The sequence below is a fragment of the Bombus impatiens genome, unplaced genomic scaffold, assembly GCF_000188095.3.
Source record: "Bombus impatiens unplaced genomic scaffold, BIMP_2.2 scf_0377, whole genome shotgun sequence".
NCBI classification, from domain to species: Eukaryota; Metazoa; Arthropoda; class Insecta; order Hymenoptera; family Apidae; genus Bombus; species Bombus impatiens.
The window spans coordinates 1,347,740-1,358,682 of NT_176796.1; the positions used below are offsets into that span (position 1 = coordinate 1,347,740).

Consider the following 10,943-nt stretch of genomic DNA (forward strand, 5'->3'; position numbering starts at 1 on the left):
TCAAAAACAACCAATCAAAACCACATTCTTTGCACATATTTTACATGTACTTTGAATCTCATAAAAAACATTTGTAAATTGGCATTAATTTATAAATATATAAATATTTGGTATATAAAATATATAAAATTATTTAATATATGAAATTTTATTATATACCTATTCTATAGTAAATTATATTATAAGATTATTAGATTATTAGAAAGGTTCCTAAAATTACGTTGTTCTAGAACTTACTATAGTTTTTAAACTAGATAACGCAAAAACCTTTTTCAATGTATTATAAAGAACACAATTCGGAATTGACATTGCATGGATTTTAACATGATTCGGGATTCGTATTTCTCTATAAAACCTGATTAGTCTTTTGAAATAACTACAATATTCAACTTTATAACCTCATTCAACCGTTTTCACTATGCATTATGTATAACTTCAGACAAAGGAACAAGCATTTGATATCTAAAAAGACAACTCCATGAAGGATTGATAAGACATCTAAAAAACTTGGTGTAAACCTTGATGTAAACATAGATTTATATGATGGGTCTTGCCTTTCATGATTACTTTATCGATTTACACGGTTCTTTGAAACAGAAAATTCCATCGTTGAAAATGTTGTTGGCCCTGAAAAGGGCCGTTTGTTCGTAGAAGGACGCAGCAAGGGAAATTAACCACCAAAACCGTAAAGAGTTCTTCCTTGACGTTTCAAGGCGTAGACTACATCCATAGCCGTCACAGTTTTCCTCTTGGCGTGTTCAGTGTAGGTTACGGCGTCTCGGATAACGTTTTCCAAGAACACCTTCAGTACACCACGCGTTTCTTCGTAAATCAATCCAGAAATACGTTTCACACCACCACGACGAGCAAGACGACGGATGGCTGGCTTGGTGATACCTTGGATGTTATCACGCAAAACCTTTCTATGACGCTTTGCTCCTCCTTTTCCCAATCCTTTTCCTCCCTTACCACGACCAGTCATTGTGCAACTCGATCAGTACCAGTGAAACAGCGACCACTAAGTGGATGCTTGATGCTCCTGGCACCGCGCTTTTATGCTTACAGTTGCGCATTCTCCCTCCAGTCCGCGCTTGGCCAATCAAAGGCCTTCTTCTGGGAACAGCATCGCATACAGAGGGGAGCTACTTCGGTTGAAAGCCGCATATATTATATTGAATGTGAATTCAATTTTTAGAATTAAACTTCTCATCAATTTGTTGGTTTGTTGTAAAGTGACCAGTCTAAAATGATGAAACTCTAGAATGGAGACATCAGAGAATACGCACTCACATGATCCATGAGGATTACGACAGGGCAGGGACGAATAAGGCAGACAAAAGACTGTAATTGATAGGCCTGCAATTACCAGGAAGGAGTCTATCTTTACTTGGCTTCGGGATCGGAATGACCGTCGTGGCATCCCAACTGGTTGAAAAATACACCCTCCTTAGAGAGGCTCGGTAAATATAGTACACATACAATATCATCTGGTGAAAAACATGCGTCAAGAAGTTTCACGGGACAGTGTCAAAGCCAGCAGCTTTTTTTATGATTCAACTCGCTGAAGTGCTGAGCAACGATACGAGGGGACATGAACCCAGTAGTCATAATGATTGAAAGAAAACCCATAGGTTTCCCGGATCATCAGTTAACTTACTGGTGATTGAGAGATTCCTGAGGGAGAGTCCACCGCACAGCTATGAACATCGGTAAATAGTTTCGGTAAAAGAATGCTGGCGCGCAGATTACGCAGCGGAAGAATCAACGTTTTCGAAGTTTTGATTTTATGTAATACTGGCTAGAAAATATTACACTAAACTGAAGCGTTCTCCATTTTCTCCTTGATCTTGCGAGATCCTTCTAAACGCTACAATCCTTCTTCTCATACTGCCAGCAAGAGACTTGTAAAAGTATTTGAAAACAGTGTCACCAGAACACCACCACCTACGCCTAACTGGATTCCTAAATCTGTTGAACAAGGCCAGGTAACGAGGGCGGTGTCACCCCAAAAATGTTGCCTAAATAACTCACCTGATTCTTTTCCATAAACAATCAGCCTTTTTTAAGGCCAAAATTCTTTTCAAGTTTTCGACTCGTAAAATTATTATTCTATTGCTGCCATAAAATACCATCGTTCTCAACGAGAATTGATTGTAAATAGTATACCAAATAAAAAAAAAAAAGAAAAATAAAATACAATCTAAATCTTTATCATGTTTTATTCAAAATTATTGTCGTGAAAGTAGAAAATTTTATATGAATGTTTCCAAACTCCTAATAGATATCTCCCCCTATCTCTCTCATTTATCATATTAGAATTGTGATTAAATTTCTTAAAAAAAGAGATCAATAGTGCGTATTGACGTAATAAATATGTAAATCGGATGGATGATATAGAATGTAATAATATAGTAATAAGTAATTTAAAATTTCTGTTTAAAGATCTAAATTCAGGTAGTACAGATCAATTATGTTTTACGATTCATTTTTCTTTTTTATGACGTCGATTTTATATAATTTAAAGTACACTGAAATATTTAGAATTTATGATTTTGCTGCAATATTATATTGTAATTAGAATTTGGAGTAAACATTGTACTTCGGTCCCCTACAGAGAACAGAACATCTGCGTCGAACATCTGCTCCACGTTCTTTGTATGCAAAATCCGGTTTTCACTGAATTTAATGGTTACTCTTTCCTAAAAAAATCATCCTTTACTTCTATCCTAACCCTGGTAATATTTTTGTCTCGAAATTAGATTTAATTTTTAACGAAACTTAAAACATTGCTTTATCGTGAATCGCAGAAATGTACCGTGTAAAAGAAGAAATATTCAGGCTTGAAATAATAAATAAAAAGTGAATAGACTGTGACTTCCGTCTGTGATCGTTGATTGTGGATTTTGTATCTTTGAACTAAACGTCATTTTGCATATTAAAACAATTGTTGAATAGCTGGAATGGATTGGAAGGTTACTCTAACTTCATAATCATAAGTTTAGGCATTGAGGTTAAAATGATATTAGTTCTTATTGACTCTTATTACTTAAGGACGTAGAACGCTTCTTGAATATTTTCTATGTGGCTATCCATCTTGTCTGTTACGTTGTCTGTAAGATCTTACTTGGTTATGGCATTTCCGCTCTGTTGTGGGAGAGGGGCTTCTTGAAGGTATGGTTTTTTGGATATAACTATTTTGATTAAGTCACACGATTTCCTTTTGTACTAGGTATTTGTACCAATCTTGTATCGACCCTTAATGGTATTATCTATTCTTAAATATTTTCAAACTTGGACTCATTTGTTGCTAAAATTTCAAATCTATCACAGCCACAACTACATTTGCCTGAATATAAAAGAAATAAAACAGGCAGAAATAGAATAGAAGCTTTGTTGTGTTGACGGTCGCGTAGTTCCCCTTCCAGTGCGACGCTCGACCAATCAAAAGCCGGCAGCCGGTAGTTGCATCACATAAAAGTGGGAACTTCCAAGCGCGGAGCGTATTCTACATTTTGTCATAACGGTGAACGTATCGCTGTATTTTCCGACTGTTTGAAAGAATGGCTCGTACCAAGCAGACTGCTCGTAAATCGACTGGTGGAAAGGCTCCACGTAAGCAATTGGCCACCAAGGCTGCTCGTAAGAGTGCCCCGGCTACCGGTGGAGTGAAGAAGCCTCATCGCTACAGGCCTGGAACTGTCGCTCTTCGTGAAATCCGAAGATACCAAAAGAGCACCGAACTGCTGATCAGGAAGTTACCATTCCAACGTCTGGTTCGTGAGATCGCTCAAGATTTCAAGACCGATTTGAGATTCCAGAGCTCCGCCGTCATGGCTTTGCAAGAAGCTAGCGAAGCTTACCTCGTTGGTCTTTTCGAAGATACCAACCTGTGCGCAATCCATGCTAAACGTGTTACCATTATGCCAAAAGACATTCAGTTGGCCCGCCGTATTCGTGGAGAGAGAGCCTAAGCAGCCTATTTTTCTTCTATAAACAATCGGCCCTTTTTAGGGCCAAAATTCTCTTCAATATAGGAGCTTCAGGTTTTCGACTGCGATCTTAAGATAATCATTATTTTATTGCATCATGAAAAAGGTCCACATACAATTCCCGATACTTTGACCCGTTATTCTTAAAACTAACGGTATAAAATATAATACACGTGGCTTAAGATTTATATAATTCGGGTGTTTAATTCTGCTTTTTCTAAAATTAGGATTCCGGACTTATGAATATTTATTATTTAATGAAATTTTCTACTAAATGTTTTAGGCGGACATGCTACTTTTTCCCACGACAGAGTGGGGAACATCTGTCGGGCAGCTGCCCCCTTTTGCGTTAGGTAACGTGTCCCTCCGTCGATGTTTGTCTATACCTTCTCTATCTAACATAACCTTTTGTCCTTTTTATAGATTCTTGAAATTTTTACGAATTCAGATGAAATAAAATGAATAAAAACACTGAGTTTTGCTTTGCATCACTTCCATGGCTTGTTTTTTGTCTGAGATTATGATGTTAGGCTCAGAAATACTTAATATATTATATCGATTTCAATTTGTATTATGAACAGTTACGAAGTACTTACGTTTGAAAATGTTTTGTAATCTGTAAAAAGACTATTTGTATTGATGTTCCTAGATGTTTTTCGATGAGTCTGCTTCGATATTTAGCTAGCCATTTGAAACCGTTTTTAAACTAGATAGTTTTGAACAGATAGCAATATGTAAGTACTTGTTCTCAGAAATAAGGACTGGTTTTCATGATATAGGCCAGGATTAAGTATGAGTCATCATATTTGATACAGTTTGGGATTGGTAAGGGATACGATAGTAGAAAGAAATTTAATGTATAGGCAGGCTAACCAAACTTCAATTATATAACCTAAACGGCATCAAACTGTGAAATGAACATATAAGGAAAGTATCGAAGAATTAAATCCCTAAGTTCAATTCCAAAATATATCTGTAGAATGCTTTTTTTTACTTATAGACCTTCAATTTTAGTACATTATCGAAGACGATGTAAATGCCCATTCCAATTCCTAAACATTAGCTCCACTACTTAACATCACAAGAAAGTTAGATTATAATCAAAAAATATTTATAAAAAAATACAAAAGATAAGGCTATTCTTAAAGAATGTTCGCGATAAGGTCTTGACTTGAGATTATCACTGCATTAGACTAAATAAACCAAGAGAAGAATTGAGGAAGAGAAGGAGATTGAGAGAAGGTAGCACCGTATTCTGCATTACTTATGAAACCAGTGACGGTAGCAAAAACATGTATATTATAAATTATAAGAAAAGTCCATGGTATTCAAATAACCTCACAAAATGCGATTTCCATTTCATAATTAAAGAAAAGTTTTGTGATAATAATTAATATACAACGTAAATAATCGAACCTAAATACTCTATATTCAGTATGTGATTCATTTACGAACGACTCGAATGTTAAGTTGTAAATGCAATACGTGTTTTATGCTATACTCATTATATAGTCGGAAGAAGTCTCTTTTGCTTACAAATCGTGTAAGAGCTTCTAGGTTTGACGATATGGCAAGCATTCCCTGTTCATATCATCCAAAATGCATTCAGATTTTTTATAATCAATAAATATAAAAAGAATGGTCAGTATATTATTCATGTCTAACATGCAATTATAGGTTATAAAGTTATGAATTAGCTTTCATCTTCTACAACTTTATTATCGAATGTATATTAAAAACTAAAAAATAGAGACAGAATCTACATACGTCACTGATAAATCTTTATTTTTGGAAAATACGTTTATATTTGCCTCATTGAAATGCAGAAAAAAGACTAAAATTATACAAATGAAATATTTGTATAAATCTAAAACGTCCACTTTTACTATTCTTTGTAGCATAATCTAGATAAGATAATGCATCGCTTCAGAGTGCAGTTACATTTCACTCGTTCACCATGTTGATTGTATTTGTCTGAAAAAAATACAGACATCAGTCTTATCCGAATCATGTTTAAGGATTAGATAGTGTAATAAATAGCGTGAATCATTTATATATAAAAAGAACTTTTCTGTGTCTTATAAGTATCTAACATTAAATGATCGTGATTAGAAAATTTTTAAAATGTTCGATTGTTATAAATGTCATTGTCCATGGACAAAGGCTTAACGTCCTAGGGTAATATAATCTAGTGATTAGTTCCGTGTTATTTTTGATGAAAGAACCTGCTGGCTTCTACCTTAATATGCACATGGTGTGTCCACGTCTGCTGTTTTGGCGGGAATTGGTCGATAGCGTAGGGTAGAGAGGTTATGCAGCAGCGCTTCCCTGTTAGATTCCCTAGTACCTTGACCAATCATACAGCATGGTTGGAAACATAATGGTTTAAAACTCACTGCCTTTTTTGTACTTCTGGACAAAGGTCTAAACATAACTTATGGTTACGTCTATAAGTTGTGTCTATAGAAGTTCATGAAATACTAAGTATACGAAATTTCAATGTTTTCAAGAATCAATATATATCAATGAACATATACCGTTATGTACTTCTTTCTCGTATTTAAACCAATAAACAAAATAAAATTGTTTTTAACTGTGATAAAAACCTCGATTTGAATTTATGGGTATTTTGTTTCTAATGGATAGAGAACGGTGATTGTTCCTTGTAAAAAATATTTAGTGGCCCTGAAAAGGGCCATTTGGATTTGAAGGGCAACGTAGTTTGAAAATAATTATTTTTTTGCTGGGGATTTAACTGCTTTTGGTGCAGCTGCTTTCTTAGGTTTAGGTGTTTTAGTCTTGGCCGCTGGTGCTTTGGCGGTCTTCTTAGCTTTCGACATGCTCTTGGCTTCGCTAGCAGCTTTTGGTTTTGCAACGGCTACCTTGGATGCACTCTTCTTCGCTGGTGCCGGTTTCTTTTCAACTGCAGCTTTTTTGGGCGATGCCGGCTTCTTAGCAGGAGCAGTTTTCTTCGAGACGGTCTTCTTCTCGACAGATTGTACCTTTTTTGGTGCGGCCTTCTTGGCTGGATGAGGAACCTTCTTGGTCTTAGAAGTTTCACTTTTTCCAGTCGACAACTTGAACGATCCAGACGCTCCTTTGCCTTTTGTTTGGACGACAGTTCCAGATGTCACAGCAGATTTCAAGTACCTCTTAATGAACGGAGCAAATTTCTCTCCGTCGACTTTGTAAGTGGAGGCAATGTATTTTTTGATAGCTTGGAGAGACGATCCTTTACGATCCTTCAACTCTTTAATGGCAGCGTTGACCATTTCCGAAGTTGGCGGATGAGACGCCTTTTCACGTTGCGATTTCGACTTACTTTTCGACGACTTCTTCGCTGGCGTAGATGGATTCTCGGCAGTCTCAACTGCGGTACTGTTAGAGTTCGCTTTGTCTTCCATTTTTGTGGAAATACTTTAACACAAACCAAATTGTTATACAAAGTGCCTGAAGGTATCTAAACCAACAATGCTGCTCTTGGTATGATAGTTAGCTTTCATGGCAGCGCGTGTTCTTTCTTAAGCGCGGACCATGGAGAGAGTCTCACCCAATATGTCGGATGCCGCGATTCCGTGACAGCGAAGAAGCGGTAAATATACCTTCACTTTCAACCTTTGTTTCTCCATATTATATGCATGTTAATGAACAATAGTTGCGCGAATATATAGCTACGTGTTTGTAGTTTTATTTGTTTATTAATTTTCGGCTGTATTTACTTGTTCAACTGAAATATTGCGCCGTTCGACGAAGTCCGTCTTTTCGGTGCGATAGGACATCGTATAGAAAAAGTTAAAAATCTAAACATTTACATGAAAATTGGCATAATACTTATATAGAAAATCATAAAAAAAGGACTGCTGCTAATTTATATTCAATTATTTTTATCCTACCTGTAATGGATCGTTAAAAAACTTGCTTGATATTCGATCGCTTAGTGATGTACAACGTGAACCGCGAATGTTCTATCGTTGGATTAATATCAATTCCCATGGATGTGTGAAATATTCGGTTTATATGCCTAGAATGAATTTTTATTGTATCTTTCATACTTTTAGTATCCTCAAATGAGGATTCACGACATTTGCCTTTATTTAACCTGTTTTATTTTGTATTCTTTCCTTGATGAGGATCGTGATAGCGTGTATAAGGAATCTACCATTCAATATGTGAGTTGCAAATATTAATATCAAAATATTTTCATGAAATCGTTTACTTTGCATTTATAATTCATTTTACTACAAATTAAGTTTCATCTGAGAAATTTAGTCACAATTTTATACGAAAACATAACGGTTCTACATGGAATAACATTTTTTTCCTATAGAAAAGCATAAGTATTATTGTTTCATGTTGTATATTCTATATAATATATCTGCTATAAAAATGTTTCTACTTATGTAATAGTTCGATTAATATTTATTCAAGTATACTCTATGCATACATATATATATATATATATATATATATATATGTATTTTAAACATACTTAGCAAGTCTTGTCTCTTGCTTTATCACAGGGTACTATACATAGTACATTACACAGAATACAAAAATCTTGAAGTTCTTTTGCATAAACTTAACGATTTTTTGACAATTAACATCGCGTTAAAAAAGCAAATAGTAACTACGTGATATTCATATGGTATCCATTGTTCTATGCTTTCAACTGCTAATATATTACTGAGAAAAATATGGTATGTCAGCTACAATTTATCATAATATGTTTTACTTTGAACATTAACGAATGTTATTGCGTTAACAAACAACCCATAACAACAATAAAGGTGTTTTCAAAAGTATTTTATTTATAAAACATGATAAGAAAGTTTATGATCGGAGTCAGAACTTGAGGGAGACATATAAACGACAAGACACGTCATCATTGATTCGTTTATTGCATTTCATGAAGAATTTTCTGCATTCTATCGTTTGAGAAAAGATAATACAACCCTAACTTGAGTATTTATTCATGCGTTAAATAACAGTAATAACAGTGTTGAATATTTAAGTGTTATTATTTCTTATTATTTATGCATTATCTTTCTGTACATCAGTTTGCCCGTTCATCAAAAAATTTAAGTATGGAGGGCACGCGAAAGGTTGTATGTTATGACATCTGGTGTAAGAAATTTCTACTTTGGTTGCCAAAATTTTGAAAAACAAATAACGCGTAACTGCAAGAGTACTAGTAATATAGGTTAAATAATATATATTTATCGTATAATTTCTTAAGCAATATATATTATTTAAAAATATTTCATTGCTATATTCTTCCCTCAGAAATAGTCTTTTCTTAGATGAACCAATCAAATTTCGTATTGCCAAACGTCTGTGACTCCATCTATACGGAAGCCATTTCTATAATGGTTCATCAATGTTGTTTTCAAAATAAGTATTAATAGTAAATAAATGTCATCCATTAACTAAGAAATTTGTTACACGTGTCTCTTTTATAAATAACTAGCATTATCTACGAATATGACAATTTCCTGCGTAGGAAACTGTAATAAAATTAATAATTCCGAATATCATGTGATTTTCATATTTTTAACACGTTCGGTATGGTCGGTCTTTCGCTTCCGAAGATAACTATTGCGATTAAAGCACAGAAAAGATAGTCTTTTCTAATAATTTATAACATTGTTCTAAATAACGAATTAATCAACGTTTCTCTTTCCTCTTCATTAAAATAATTCTTACGTATGATTATTTCAAAAAGTTTTTGCTGTAAACTTCGTACAGCATAGGTAATGCTCCCGTTAACGGATGTAAATAAAATGCATGCATATGCATGTATGTTATAATTTTTAGCATATCAAAGTAACATATAATAGTTGGGAGTAAGAAAATAGAATTCTAACCTAAAATTCGGGATTATAGTATACTGATTGTACTAGTAACACTGCCATTGAATTTATTTTTATTATAGCCAATTTAGTACTTTTATATTTCTGATAACTCTCTTATATTCTTATAACTATTGTCCGGAATTTTCTAATTTTTCTTAAAAACAAAAGTATTCGGGAGTAAAATATTTAGTAAATTTACATCATTGATCGCCACATTGAATGTTTCACAGATATGAACTGCGCAAGTCAAACAATCGCAAAACACCGCGGAAAACAATTAGAAAAATAACCTGCATATTTTCTACCCAGTTTTCATTACATTATTAAAGCTATGTGTAGCTGGAATACGAATGCAATCTTGCATTTGACAAATTCTAAGTTAAATACTATACAATCGTGAAATAGTCCTTACTAAATTATTGGATAACAAATATATTTAGAAATAAAATGTATTAATGCTAGCTACTATATTCTATGTTGTATTGCAGTATACACAATGACTCGAAACTCTATTATGGAAGGTATATCAAAATAATACAGCTATGAACAAAATTGTTTAACGTTATTATAAAATTGTTGGCCCTGAAAAGGGCCGATGATTATGTTTTAGGGTGCTGTAGCGTTTACTTGGAGCTGGTATACTTAGTGACAGCTTTAGTGCCTTCAGAAACGGCGTGCTTAGCCAATTCACCAGGCAACAAAAGCCTGACAGCAGTTTGGATTTCCCGAGACGTGATGGTAGATCTCTTGTTGTAATGTGCCAAGCGTGAAGCTTCAGCAGCGATACGCTCAAAAACATCATTAACAAAGCTGTTCATGATGCTCATGGCTTTACTGGAAATACCAGTATCAGGATGGACCTGCTTCAACACTTTATAGATGTAGATGGCATAGCTTTCCTTCCTCCTCCTCTTCTTCTTCTTATCAGACTTACTGATATTTTTCTGAGCTTTACCAGCTTTCTTCACAGCTTTTCCACTAGCCTTCGGTGGCATCTTCGAACTTGCTTTGTAGACTTCAAGTACACTCGCTAAGACAATTTGAGACTGAATGTCGAACTCCGATCCTGGCTTCTTATATATCCAGAAACGCGACGGCAGCA

At 34.6% G+C, this 10,943-nt stretch overlaps 4 protein-coding genes across 5 annotated transcripts; 1 reads left to right on the top strand and 3 right to left on the bottom strand.

Annotated features, from left to right (window-relative positions):
* Positions 1 to 365: 365 nt before the first annotated feature.
* On the bottom strand, positions 366 to 1,045 carry LOC100743828 (histone H4). Its single transcript, XM_003489799.4, has one exon. The coding sequence runs from the start codon at positions 980 to 982 to the stop codon at positions 671 to 673; it is 312 nt and encodes a 103-aa protein (XP_003489847.1). The 5' UTR covers positions 983 to 1,045; the 3' UTR covers positions 366 to 670.
* Positions 1,046 to 3,483: 2,438 nt separating this feature from the next.
* LOC100744063 (histone H3) lies at positions 3,484 to 4,057 on the top strand. Its single transcript, XM_003489801.4, has one exon. The coding sequence runs from the start codon at positions 3,561 to 3,563 to the stop codon at positions 3,969 to 3,971; it is 411 nt and encodes a 136-aa protein (XP_003489849.1). The 5' UTR covers positions 3,484 to 3,560; the 3' UTR covers positions 3,972 to 4,057.
* Positions 4,058 to 5,682: 1,625 nt separating this feature from the next.
* LOC100744178 (late histone H1-like) lies at positions 5,683 to 7,489 on the bottom strand. 2 transcript variants are annotated; one of them, XM_003489802.4, is made up of 3 exons: positions 6,527 to 7,489; positions 6,229 to 6,449; positions 5,683 to 5,963 (listed from the first exon to the last, which is right to left on the bottom strand). In XM_003489802.4, exon 1 carries the CDS (start codon positions 7,391 to 7,393, stop codon positions 6,722 to 6,724), a length of 672 nt encoding a protein of 223 aa, XP_003489850.1. In that variant the 5' UTR covers positions 7,394 to 7,489; the 3' UTR covers positions 5,683 to 5,963; positions 6,229 to 6,449; positions 6,527 to 6,721. The 2 variants fall into 2 exon arrangements, with proteins under 2 accessions (XP_003489850.1, XP_033176789.1); XM_033320898.1 differs by having other exon boundaries at positions 6,229 to 7,489.
* A 2,922-nt stretch (positions 7,490 to 10,411) lies between these two features.
* LOC100744298 (histone H2B) lies at positions 10,412 to 10,904 on the bottom strand. The gene has a single exon (XM_012386143.3). It carries the CDS (start codon positions 10,834 to 10,836, stop codon positions 10,465 to 10,467), a length of 372 nt encoding a protein of 123 aa, XP_012241566.1. The 5' UTR covers positions 10,837 to 10,904; the 3' UTR covers positions 10,412 to 10,464.
* Between the last annotated feature and the right edge of the window lie 39 nt (positions 10,905 to 10,943).

Bases quoted from the DNA above. Each gene is read 5' to 3' on its own strand.
- LOC100743828 (XM_003489799.4), bottom strand. From the start codon at position 982: ATGACTGGTCGTGGTAAGGGAGGAAAAGGATTGGGAAAAGGAGGAGCA.
- LOC100744063 (XM_003489801.4), top strand. From the start codon at position 3,561: ATGGCTCGTACCAAGCAGACTGCTCGTAAATCGACTGGTGGAAAGGCT.
- LOC100744178 (XM_003489802.4), bottom strand. From the start codon at position 7,393: ATGGAAGACAAAGCGAACTCTAACAGTACCGCAGTTGAGACTGCCGAG.
- LOC100744298 (XM_012386143.3), bottom strand. From the start codon at position 10,836: ATGCCACCGAAGGCTAGTGGAAAAGCTGTGAAGAAAGCTGGTAAAGCT.